This window comes from Acipenser ruthenus, chromosome 21 (assembly GCF_902713425.1).
Source record: "Acipenser ruthenus chromosome 21, fAciRut3.2 maternal haplotype, whole genome shotgun sequence".
In the NCBI taxonomy this organism is placed as follows: domain Eukaryota; kingdom Metazoa; phylum Chordata; class Actinopteri; order Acipenseriformes; family Acipenseridae; genus Acipenser; species Acipenser ruthenus.
Window position 1 is genome coordinate 19523396 of NC_081209.1, and position 13084 is coordinate 19536479.

General features: G+C 37.5%; 1 protein-coding gene across 1 annotated transcript; it reads left to right on the forward strand.

The window, feature by feature from the left end:
* The first annotated feature begins 4973 nt into the window (after positions 1–4973).
* Positions 4974–12829, forward strand: LOC117429353 (superkiller complex protein 8). The gene is made up of 11 exons (XM_034901704.2): positions 4974–5134; positions 5958–6017; positions 6464–6491; positions 6703–6808; positions 7271–7443; positions 8006–8154; positions 8385–8478; positions 9350–9443; positions 10060–10152; positions 10850–10928; positions 12379–12829. Exons 2-11 carry the CDS (start codon positions 6006–6008, stop codon positions 12466–12468), a joined length of 918 nt encoding a protein of 305 aa, XP_034757595.1. The 5' UTR covers positions 4974–5134; positions 5958–6005; the 3' UTR covers positions 12469–12829.
* The last annotated feature ends 255 nt before the right edge of the window (positions 12830–13084 follow it).

A 13084-nucleotide genomic window follows, 5' to 3' on the forward strand; every position in this document is an offset into this window, starting at 1 on the left:
GTAAAATTTTTATTTTACACGTAAATTACTGTCTGGAAATTCCATTATTACTCACACGCCTCACAGGCACGCAAATTGATTTTAAAACACTGGTTAGTGCTCCTTTAAGTACAATTTCAGGGTACAATATTTACAGCCAGCATTTAAAAGGTCCATGTAAAATATAGCATAATGTTGTCCATTGTACATATGTTGTAAAGAAAGTCACAGCAGAAAGCAGCATACTGGAGTTCTGGTAGGCAGGCTTGATCCGTCTTATCCTGAGGCAAGAGTCAGAATAGTGACCTTAACTCTAGGCCAAGGTGAGTCCATTACCTACAGAACACCCAATGCCTTCTCACTTGGCTAATTTAATGGAACAATATATGATTAGGTTTGTATGTTTTTCTTCCATTTTGTTTGTGGTTTACTCAACAGACCAACCAGCAGCCCCTGAGGGGGTGCCCAAACCTTGACCTTATCCGTTCCAGTAACAACATCTACAAATAAAGATGCCAATATTCACCCTTCCCCTCCCCTGCCAGCTCCGTTCTCATTTATCAAAGCTGACCTTGTGGGTTTTGGAAGGCGAGGGAAGGTTACAGGGCTGGTGACCCCTTCCTTGTGCATGGAGTGACTCAGACTGGCTTCTACAGCACTGCTGCTGTCTTTAGAACTGAGAGCTCCTGTGGCAGTCTTGCATGACTTTCCATTAGCGTGCATCAGGGGTCTTTTGGAGTCTGTGAAATTAGGTCTAAAAAACTGTCTATGCATTGAGAAATATTGTAATAGGGTGCCTCAGTATTGAAGAGAAATGTTAATATGAGGCCAACACAAGTTCTGCTTATACCATTTTTAAATGCCTGTAGTTGTAGGTATAACGGTGCAATTTAAAGTGTGTATGTACCAGGTAAATTTAGCAAAAATATCGAAATACTAAAAGAAACTCAATGCCAAACGTCTTGAAGTCTTTCTCAATGTAATTCAAGACTTCTATTCAAAACATTTGTAATGAATTGGCATCCCAGCCCACTGAATTGAATGGAAAGGGCTGGATGCGAATCTCATGCCAACTGGTTCAAACACTGCAGTCAAGAGGAAAGTACAGGTCTTGTTCTGCTATCAGTATTATTAAATCATCAACTGGAGACCCATTACATGTGTGTGTTTGAATTTATTACATTTATTTGAGTTGATTAGATATGGAAATCACTTTTAAACCTCTAATATTGCATGCCTAAAACCACAAAATGTAATTCTAATGACCAGCTTCAGCTGACGCAAACTGTAATTATTCTGTTCTGATTTCCCCTATGTGACCTGCTGTAACTAATGCCATTTACTCTGCAACAATGTCCAATACGTGCAAAAACAGCATGTTACTCTTAATGGGACCAAGAGATCATTCACACTTTATCAAGCGGGGGTGGAGTCCACATCACCCCGTGAATCAAAACTCATTTCTACATTGAGAGACTTCTAGTTGAACCATTTGTCACTGAATGTATTACATTTCTTTCAGTAGTACATTTGGAATAATAATTATTCTATACAAAATAGTGTGTCGCCTTTCAGGTTGCTGCTCATGGTTCTGGACATACAACTACCATGTGTCAGAAATGGTTACACGTGTGGGGTAATTTCTTACTACTGACTTTATTGTATTTTATAACTGCTCTTATCTGTAATGTGAGATTTTGTAATGTGAGATTTTGTAACAACTGTAAATCCTGGATTAGGGCATCTGCTAATAATAATAATAATAATAATAATAATAATAATAATAATAATAATAATAATAATAATAATAATAATCTAGACTCTACCTAACACCTGCACGTTTACGTGCTGGTTTATTGACAGATTTCTGAATGCTTGTCATCTGTACAGTCTGCTGGTGTCAGTTGTCATTATAGTATAAATCTGTGTGTGAAGGATTAGATAGGAGGCCACACTGTAATATTCAGGGCACTCTATCCCATTGTTACACTGGTGCATAATCTCCATCTCAAGAGCACTCTGATCCCCACATCCTATTCCCTAATTCACGTAGGAATGTGCCTCTTTCTCTTTCCAGGTTTCTTACTGGATGACATGTATCATTGGCAACACTTTCTGTGCTTTGGGGAAAGAACCAACATCATTTAATCACAGCTGTAAATGTCAAACACAGATCACAGTCCACTGCCTGAAAGATTACAGAAATGTCACTTCTTTGGGGTCGTCTTCCACAGCCAGTAGTGTAAGACTGTGTTTATGTAAAGCCTCGATTGGCCCCAGCATGGATAACCTCCTTTGTATGAAGGCTGCAAGGCCATTTGCTAACCGTGTTATTGTTTTGGAAAGCTCCTCTTTTCTTTTGTTACACATCATAGTCTTATTAATACAAACTAGGTTGGCTTTCACCATTGATCCTAGGCTTACTTTGTGTTTAAAGTACTTAAGGGCTTGGTACCCTCTTACTATGGAAGGACTTGCTTGTATTTTACTGTAATGAATCTGCTCTTAGAGGATGATGAGTTAATAATAGTGACACCAGCATAAGACACATACTTACCTCTTGATGACAGAGCACGCTCTTAGTTGTATGGTAAGATCTTTGTCTTTGGACTATTGGCAGCCAGGGAGATACTGATTTAACAAGGCAGAGGTTTTAATTGTTCTGGATGGATACTTGACCATCAGGGAAGTTAAGAGAAGAAATCTGCAGGTAAATCTGTTCTCCAGAGTGACCCAAAGAGTCAGTCCTTGTGAAACTTCAGTCTTGGACATGAAAGTACTTACCAATCAAAGTCTGTCAGATCTACCCATTGTGACTGAAACTATCTTCTAACACAGAGATGCAGCTTCTATATATTCCGAAACACATCTTGAAGTCTCACATAATAAACCGTGCGAGGGGCAAGTCAAATACAACAAATAAAGTATTTAAGTCAGGAAAACAAATGTGAAAATACTCTTTTAAAGAACCTTATGGCAATTGCTATTACGAGGAGAGGTGGAGGGTAGGTGAACATTTCAGAGGACATCCATGAAAATGGGATTAGAAATAGAAGCAGATCCTCCACAAGCAACACATTTATTATTACTCAAGGCTGAGGTTATAGGGTCAGCTCCCTAGACCTTTTTTAGATTTCTCTTAACCAAGATGTGCCCTTCCACCTTCCAAATATCTTCAATAACAATACAATGATTCTGCTGGGTACACGAGTACTGTATATGGGGAGGTTACAGTCTTCTGAGTAGATACACTCTAAGAAAAGGGTCAAAATGCACTATATAAGTGTATCTGTGTGTGTGTATATATACAATAAATATATTTCAAAAATATATATTTAAAACATATAGTGAAATATTAAAAAATGTTTAAATTAAATGTCCATAAAACAAGAGAATACTTCAAAGCATGCTTCCATACATTTTTATAACATTTTTATTTATATTATGATATTTTCTAACATAGCGTAACATTGCTGTTACACATCCATTCTACCGAGAATTAAGCAAATCCAACAGAGTTAAATCAACCAATTTTTATTCACCCAACCCATACAGCTGCAAAGCATAACACAGGTCAGGGAATTCAACACACAGTTGGGAAAGACAGGGGGACACACCAAACGGTAACACATCACACTTAACCCAGACAGGACAGGACAGTGGTACACACAAGGGGAACAGAACAGTCCATCTGTCCTTCAGAGTCGCTAGAAAGTCCACTCGTTCTGTCCCAGCATGCCCCGCTCCGGACATATGCTAATTAGGTCCCCGATTCCTTGTACTGTGAGGTAATGTAATTTATAAAGTTGTTTTGTGTCAAGACAATAATGACTTGTGTGTGGTAATATGTGTTGTAAAGGATAAATACTAATTAATAATAAATCAAAACTGCAATATACGAGTGTTCCTTTGCTTTCCTATGTTAGTCAAATACAATGTCTGGTAAGGAATTAAATTTAGACCCGAGATAATATTTTAGGCGTTGTTAAAATGCACTAAAGAAAATGTGTATGTTACAGAAACAGTGTGGGCAGGCCACGGCATGCAAAGTAGCCTTTTTTTCTAGAATGTATTGCAATACATTTTGATGAAATCCAAAATGTATTTTAGTATTCTGCCATCTATAAAATGTATCTTGTGTTCTTGTATGGAATGTACTGCAATATATTTTGAATGTTTTCTGAAATGTATGAGAATATATTTAAAGATATATTACACTATACAGCATATATCTGGGAAAGAGATGACAATATCTTACCATGTATTTTAAATATATTTCTATTGCTTTGACATGTACTGCAATATATTATTTTCCCGTATGGGAAACACATGCTTTGATATTTAGAGTTAATTCATTTAAAAAGTCTGTTTTTTGTCACTACTCTGATTTCGGATTAAATCGTTCAGGAGCAGGCGATAGGTTGTGCTTTAAATTAATAGACCCTTTGTGACGTTTCTTTATCAAATCTACCGTTTCCTTTTTTTTCTGGAATTCTAGTGACAGTGATCAGCAGAGGTTACACTTCTTGTCTTATTGGCCTATAACAAGCACTAATTGTAGCACAAGAGCAGCTACAATGGAATATACCAATCGGTCATTTGTTTTTTGGATTTTAATTTAACTTAAACATGGCCAACAAATTGGTTTCTGACTGCAAGACTGCAACGGTGCAGCTGAGTTAGAAACCATTATTTGGGGCATATTGCAATAAATAAATAAATAAATAAATAAAGTTTTGCATTTGTCAGGAATACATTCGCCAATATTTTGCAATTGTGGTATGCATATATATGTGGTAATCTATGACTAAGGGGTGTTTCTGTACATGTTATGTTGCACATTAAGACCAAGGGATTACAATAGATGGAATATCTGTGACAATATCCCAGGCTTTCCACAATCATAGGCGCCTGTATATACAGGTACTTTATTTCCCTACAGTCTATTCATAGTATATTTCTAGCTGTTCTCGACTGGCTGCCTTCCTGAAGTCAAACCGATTCCATCTCAACTTACCCGGAAACGGTTACGGGAGGACTGCTTATCCCACAATTCTTTGCGCAGAGTAGTCATGGCTGCGTGCTGTTGCTGAACAAAACATTGTGGATTTTCATCGGTTAATAAAAATAATTAAATAAAAGACACCCCGGAAAGGTGAGAGCTTTTATGATTTTTCTTTAGAAGACCATGCATTACTAAATACATTGACCAAGTACGTTTCTATAGTTGTGCAATAGTTTGTAACAACTGTCCATTTTGTGTTAACTAATAAAGTTAACTAAGTAATTGAGGGGCTTATCGTTTTCCTTTAAACGTGTTGATGAATATGAACGGCGTGCATTTAATTTCGTCCACACAGACAAGTATATACCGGTACAGTTATGTGTTGAGGTTTTGTTTATCTGCTCGAGCTACTTGCTTCCTTGTCATGTTAAAATGGTGTGTGTTCGGTTTCTCTTCTCTTCTGCAGTCTTGCATGTTTGCACGTCGAAGACTTTAAATTTAATATTTTACTTCACCGTTGTTCGTGCTTGTTTGCATAGTGAAAACGTATTGCCTAGTCTGAGTTTCCTGGTGATAAATTATATACATCATGTTGGTAGCGCAGCTCGTGTTCAGGTGTCACTTTTTATATTTAATTAAAATTAACAATAGATATATTTTATAACAGATGCATTAAACGTTAGCATATCCTTGATTGTATTGAAATGCTATAAAAAATAGTTAAGTTTTATACTGCTCTATGATCTTGTCTAAAGCTTTCCAGAGACATTTCAGAACAGTTTATTTAACCTCTTGTGCGTGCCAAGCTTGGATGCTGGGGAGGTGTGTAACGCCTAAACCTTTCACCAATGAGAAACCCTGATTTTACCGTTTACAGTGCAGAGCTGAAAACGGCGCTTCTTTAAAGAAAGACCCAGCACTGGAATGTAATCTCATTGATATTAAACTGATTGATCTTTTCTCTTAATTCCAGGCAACAGTAAATTCTGAACCATTCATAATTTTGCAAAAAGAATAGAAAATGAGCACACAGGTAAGTTTTTTTTTTTTTTTACCATTAAATCATTTTATTTTAACTCTTTATTTGAGTGACTGGTGCCTGTTCAAAGGGGTAATGCCAGGTGAGTGGCTATAGCACTGTCATCTGTGAGGTACAGTTCCAACAGAAGCATATGAGAGCTATTGTCTGTAATAGTAGTATAACAATAATATTATTCTGAGCCAGCTAAAAAAAAAACGGCATCCAAAGTAATTTAAGCTTGTGAATTAGAATGGTGCCTTGTCTAGTCACATGTTAAGTCACCTTTGTGGAATTAGGTCTTGGATATAATAGAGACCTTGAAACATCACCTGAGTGAACTGTCCTATACACTGTACTGATATGTGCTTTTGATATCTTTTAATTTCACTTCTCAAGCCTAATTTATAATAAAGTATGTTACAATATTCATATCTACTTTTTTATCTTTTGAATTTTAGTACAGCATACTTTTCAAGCAAGAACATGGTAAGTGTTTTTAAATGGTCCATTATTCTCAGTTTACTTACTGTTTACATACCATTCTATCAGGTATACCATGTTCCTTACTTTATACCCCAGGCAATGCTTCGTTAGTGTTCCCTAAAACATCCCATTCTAGTTAGATATGTGTCACACAATAGGTTTACCAGCTGTGCCTGCAATGTATTGACAGTTTCTCCTAAATGTTCCCTTGTAGCTCATGATGATGCTATTTGGACTGCGGCATGGGGGAGGAGTGAGAAAGATGGCTCCGATACTATAGTGACAGGGTCATTGGATGACACTGTAAAAGTCTGGAAGTGGTAAGTTATATCCTATCCAAGGATTTTTATCAGCTAGCTTGGTACAGGTCCTGTTTTCTAATGTCCAGATACACTGATTTGTTTGAGGTCATCTGTAATATATTTTTTTCTAACAGTTTATGCAAATATTGAAGACATTTCTTTTTTTTCTATAATCCCCCAAGGATGAGAACTGTGGAAACATTATTAGAAACAGTTGATCAAAATTCGTGTACCTTGACAGGAAGCATTTTTAGATTATAAAAATACAGCCTTTTCACTGAATTTCCTTGCCAATAAATGCTTTACCATTGAGACATCATCCTGCTCCTCCATTTAAATGCTGCATGATTGTGGATGGTTCTACACACTGATATGCGGGGATGGAGGTGGCTCAGTTGGTAGTTTTGCCTGTTTTCCATAACCTTGAGCATCATATGTAAAGCAGTCCATAGTGAGCAATGTCTTTTTTTAATTTTCCAGGACAGATGAGAAGCTGGAGTTACAGTGGTCTCTGGAAGGTCATCAGCTTGGGGTGGTGTCGGTGGATATAAGCCACAATGGTGCCATTGCAGCCTCCAGTTCTTTAGATGCCCACATACGTCTCTGGGATTTGGATTCTGGCAAACAGATAAAGTCAATGGATGCAGGACCAGGTACCGGGATTGAACTTCAACAGATTACCCCTTATACAGTGTGAATTTAGTATGGATATTCATTGGGAGAAGCTTTTCAGATTAACAGAGTATTGTCATCCTTACTATTCTGTATATTGTACCTATCCTGTTAAAACCCACTCCCTATTCAAGACATCAAACATTCATTTTAAGTAGCGTGCCTTGATAACAAATTATTGCTACTTCAATAAATTAACATCTTTTTTCTTTTGATCAAACTGTGATTCAGGTCAAACATTTTAATGCATTTTGATTTGATTGCTTTGTTTCAAAACATCTCCAGTAACATCTTGTCCTGTTCACAGAGCCACATGCAAATAAAATCCAATAACCATACCTCTCTAATGAGGTACTTACCTGAGGTTGGTTTTATATCGAAGCAACGAGAAATGTGGTTGTGTTTTTCAAGAAGTCCTCTTTTCTTACATTTTCATTAAGGATAAATGACATATTTAACATATGATCTGGAATTCTGATCTGGTTAACAAAGCAGGCTCAGAATCCCCCTAAATGTCATAACTGTCCTGTTTTCTTGTCCCAGTGGATGCTTGGACCGTGGCCTTTTCTCCAGATTCCAAGTACGTGGCTACAGGAAGCCATCTGGGGAAAGTTAACATCTTTGGCGTGGAGAGCGGGAAGAAGGAATTTTCTTTGGACACTCGAGGGAAATTCATCCTTAGTATTGCATATGTGAGAAAGAATTGTCTACTTATGAACATGTATTTTTTAGGGCCTAGGTTGTGGTTTTAGATCTATAAGACAATTTAGAAGATGTGTTGGAATTTGTTTTTCTTTCTGGAAGGGTTGACTTTTTCAGCGCCTCTTAGAATAATGCTGCAGTTACAGTACAGCATGTGTCTTTATGAGGGTATAACAGTAAAACACCCGTAACATGCGTTTTAAATCTTTCCTTGTTACAGAGCCCAGATGGGAAGTATCTGGCCAGTGGAGCTATAGATGGAATCATTAATATTTTTGATATTGCTACTGGAAAACTTCTCCACACGTTGGAAGGTAAACTATGTGTTCAGTGTTTAATAACTATTAAACACTCAGGAATGCTGGATTTAAATCTGAAGACATTGAAAAAGATTTCTAGTCTAAACGTTCATGTATTAAGTTTCTTTGAGTGTTTCTACATCTCAAACAATATACACAATGAAATGCATATTGATAGCAGCTGTAAAACCAAACTTCAGTATAATAATTGAATCAAGGGTAAAATATTGAAATCTGTTTTTTTATTCAAGGGTATGTTACAGATTGTTGATGAAATGTATCAAAGTCCTATATACCTGGGGGCTTCCAAGTGGCGCATCTGGTAAAGGCACTCCAAGTGGAGTGCAGGATGCGCCCTATAGCCTGGAGGTCGCCAGTTCGAGTCCAGGCTATTCTATTGCCGACCGTAGACGGGAGCTTCCAGGGGGCGGCGCACAATTGGCCGAGCACCGCCCAGGGTGTGGGGGGGGTTTAGGTCGGCCAGGGTGTCCTTGGCTCACCGTGCACCAGCAACCCCTGTAGTCTGGCCGCGCACCTGCGGGCTTGCCTGTAAGCTGCCCAGAGCTGCGTTGTCCTCCGACGCTATAGCTCTGAGGTGGCTGCATGGTGAGTCTGCAGTGTGAAAAAAAACGGTCGGCTGACGGCACACGCTTCGGAGGACAGCGTATGCTCGTCTTCGCCGTTCCCGAGTCAGCACGGGGGTGGTAGCGGTGAGCTGAGCATAAAAAATAATTGGATATGCCGAATTGGGATAAAATAATTGGCATGTACTAAATTTAAAAAAAAATCCTATATACCTAATCTGAACAGGGTCCAGGCCCAGCTGGTTTATATTGCATGAATTTAACTTTGGAGCAGTAATTGTATTTTTTCTTTTCCCATTCAGGTCACGCTATGCCGATTCGATCCCTGACATTCTCGCCAGATTCTCAGCTTTTAGTAACGGCTTCGGATGATGGCTACATCAAGATATATGATGTGTAAGTTAAGTGTGGCTTTCTGTTCTGGTTTATAAAGACTGTTGCGTTTTGACAAGCACCTTCACTCAGATAGGAGCGGTCATAAGGAAACAAGCTGGCTGATACTGCATCAGCGCTCGGAGAATATCACGGACATTTGCAGAGCTTTTTTGAGATGTTATAGTAATAAAATAATGACTTGGATCGCATTATTGAGGAGTTTGGTGATAAAACGAGTGATCAGGAGATGATTGATCGGTATGTATGACTATTATTATTATTATTATTATTATTATTTATTTCTTAGCATATGTGAAAGCGATAGCAAGGGTGGGGCAGGGCTGGAGATGCCTAGTGAGTGCTTTGTTGATATGCAGGGCCTTTTAAACCCGTTTGACTGTGGGGAAAAAAAATACTTTTAAACAGCGCGTCTAAAATTAACTGCGAGTGTGAAAATAAATTGGACCTGACGCGCCTGACACGCACTTAATAAATGGACTGCAAAGGGTTAAAGATTCTCATCAGATCTGCTGTAGATGGTCTGACATCTTCAGTAATATCCAGGGCTTATTTATTGTGTTTATGTTTGCAGGCACATATCAGGTTTTATGCATTTCATACTTTTCTCTTGCTACAGACAACATGCAAACCTTGCTGGGACTTTGAGTGGCCATGGATCTTGGGTATTAAATGTTGCATTTGGTCCAGATGACACCCACTTTGTTTCAAGGTAAACAGTTTGATAATTTAGAGTTTGTTAATATATATATTTTTACTGGTTACTGGTAGCTGTCACTCCACACAAACATATATACATGTGCAAACTCTGTTCTGGGTTACATCTTGGTTCAAAGAGTAAGCAGCTTCAGATATCCTTTGATCTTTGCAATAATTCAGAGTGGTTCTTATTGCAGTCACTCTCATGCTGTGCTTTTCATCTGAGCTCAGGAGCGACTCTTCACTTCTAGTAGCCTGCGATAAACACATAATGTAGGCTAAATCAACCAATGTGTTTTTATAGAAGGAAGAGCCAGCGCCATCTAGTGATCGCCACTGCATCGCATTCCCTTTAGTTTTGCTGGCGATACACTGCTGCTGGCTGTCTGATTTAAGACATTGGGGTTGATCTAACACATGTCTGACAGGCAACTAGAACTAAAGAACAGCTCCACAGCTCAGTTAAAACACCATAAAGGATTTATCAAAGCAATATATATATATATATATATATATATATATATATATATATATATATATATATATATATATTTGAGCAAAAGCAAAGAAACACTGATTGCAACATCACAAAAATCCAAGGAAACACTAAAAAAAAAAAGTTGAAGTTTATATACACTTATTGGGCTAAGGACTTTGTACAAATAGCTGTAAGTGTCACAATGTGATGGGTTTGGTTCTGTTTTTTGTAGCTCTTCTGACAAGAGTGTCAAAGTGTGGGATACTGGCTCAAGAGCATGCGTGCACACATTCTTTGATCATCAAGATCAGGTAAGAATAGATTGCAGAACTGTAATATAGTCATATGTAAAATGTGATTCGTAGTTCCAAGTGTGTGGGTTTACTACCACACAAAAAAAAAACGGACTCATAAAATATATTGTAAAAAAAAAAAAAAAAAAAAAAAAAAAGCCTGCCAGAGCCTGTCAATGAGTTATATTGACAACCTTCAAGTTCAGCCAGTATATGTGTGTGTGTGTGTGTGTATATATATATATATATATATATATATATATATATATATATATATATAATATAAATAAAAATAATATATTGTTTTGCAGTCTGAGATTTAAAACCCACTTGTCCAGTGCATGGGAGGGTCATTAGGTATCTTCCACCATCAGAGATTGAGTTCTGTCAAGCTGCAATCCTAGCTGGGGCTGACAGAGTCCCAATTGAAATGCATTTGATCTCGATCTGCTGCTGATGGAAATAGCCTGCTTTCAAGGCAGTCCCAGTAACACATGGAAACGTGGCATTAGTGTTTGGCTTGTACTGGGCTACGAAAACAGCCTTGGCTTGTAGGATTCGGCACTGCTGTGTTGATTCCTAAAATGTGAAGTTGCCTGTGATTTTGAATTCCCTGGTACTTTTAATTGTTCACATTCTTTATCATTTTATGTGTGGCAGTGTTTCATGAGAGAATTTAGGTTCTAGGAGTTGCACTGTGCAATTAAAGTATACAGAGCTTACAAAATAATTCCAGTAAATCATACAATGTGTATCACTTTGCAGATCTCACTTTTCTGTATCATGCACACATGGTGTTAAAGGTGTATTACAGTTGCTACTTTTTTCATAGCATTTGTAAACAGTAAAGCTGTCTTTTTTTCCTGAGCACATTTCTTTAAATACATTTTTCTCCCAAAAAAAATGTAACCGTAAACATTTTTGCCATTTCTTTTCTGTGCAAGAACTCAAACTCTCAGAAGCTAAACACATTTGAGTACCAATCGCTGCTTTTCCTGTGACAACTTACGTTATGAGATCTCTCGAGGTTCACATGAAGTGTAGCACGGACAGATAATACTTCAGTAACAGCTTCAGATAAATTACTGTAATGATAATGCACCTTCATCATAATATGTGTGTTTTTCGATATAGGAAAATCTAAGACCCACGAAACAATGGCAATATAAATTGGCTAAGATTTACTAGATATTTTTTGTTGGCACTATGTAAACTGTTACAGTAATACATGTGGGGATAGAAAACCCATTGGTGTACAAGACTTAAATTGTGGAAAGAAATGTTCTTAACCCAGAGCATAAGAATGCACTAACAGCAATGCTTTCTGATATCAGTCTACATCATATGAATTCAATCACTAAAATGATTTCTGTCAAAACTGCCTGCCAGCATTAGTAGTTAAAGAAAATGAATCCAACTGCTTTTTTTTTTTTTTTTTCCCTATACAAATTTCCATTACTTATTCCAGGTGTGGAGCGTTAAATACAATGGAAATGGTTCCAAGGTCGTGTCTGCTGGAGATGATCGGGAAATCCACATATACGACTGTCCAGTTTAATTGTGGCTTAAGAGACTGGAAGAGTGAACAAACTGCCCCTGTAGTATGGAAGACATTCCCAATGGCTCTGTACCCGATACATCGTAGAACAGCCTGTGTTGGCATAGGATCCAGATACTTTTATTTTATTCTAATCAAAACAGCTGTATAAACACATCCAGAAGTTCACTGTGGATACAATTGGGAGGAACAATTCTTTTATTAAAAAAAGAAGCATTTATTCTGCTTATCTTGTTGTACATATAATTGGTCTCCTTGGTAAGGGAACCATTTGCTCCAAATGAAATCCAAAACGATAGCATCTTTATTTCCACATCATTGGAAGGGATTACAGAAATAAAATGTACTTATTTTTAATGTGGCTACGTTTTTGTTTATTTATTTTTTGTATTGGTTTGTTGGTGATTTCTAAATGGAAATGCTTTTCTTTATAAAAATGCCATGAAGATAGGGTAGGAGATGCACTAAGTGCTGGGGGTTACTTCTCTTTGCAGTGTAACTGCTTCCCTGGAAAGAGAATCTGCTGCAGATCGCTAGAGGCTACCATTAACAGGTATGCTTTGGGTTTTTAATGAATATATTCTATATTGTAAAGCCATAAATATTTGTGAGCCTT

What these genes read in the sequence shown, in the direction of transcription:
- LOC117429353 (XM_034901704.2), top strand. An exon ending in TCATCCTTAGTATTGCATAT is followed by an intron (nt 8,155 to 8,384) that starts GTGAGAAAGAAT and finishes TCCTTGTTACAG; the next exon opens with AGCCCAGATGGGAAGTATCT. An exon ending in GACACCCACTTTGTTTCAAG is followed by an intron (nt 10,153 to 10,849) that starts GTAAACAGTTTG and finishes TGTTTTTTGTAG; the next exon opens with CTCTTCTGACAAGAGTGTCA.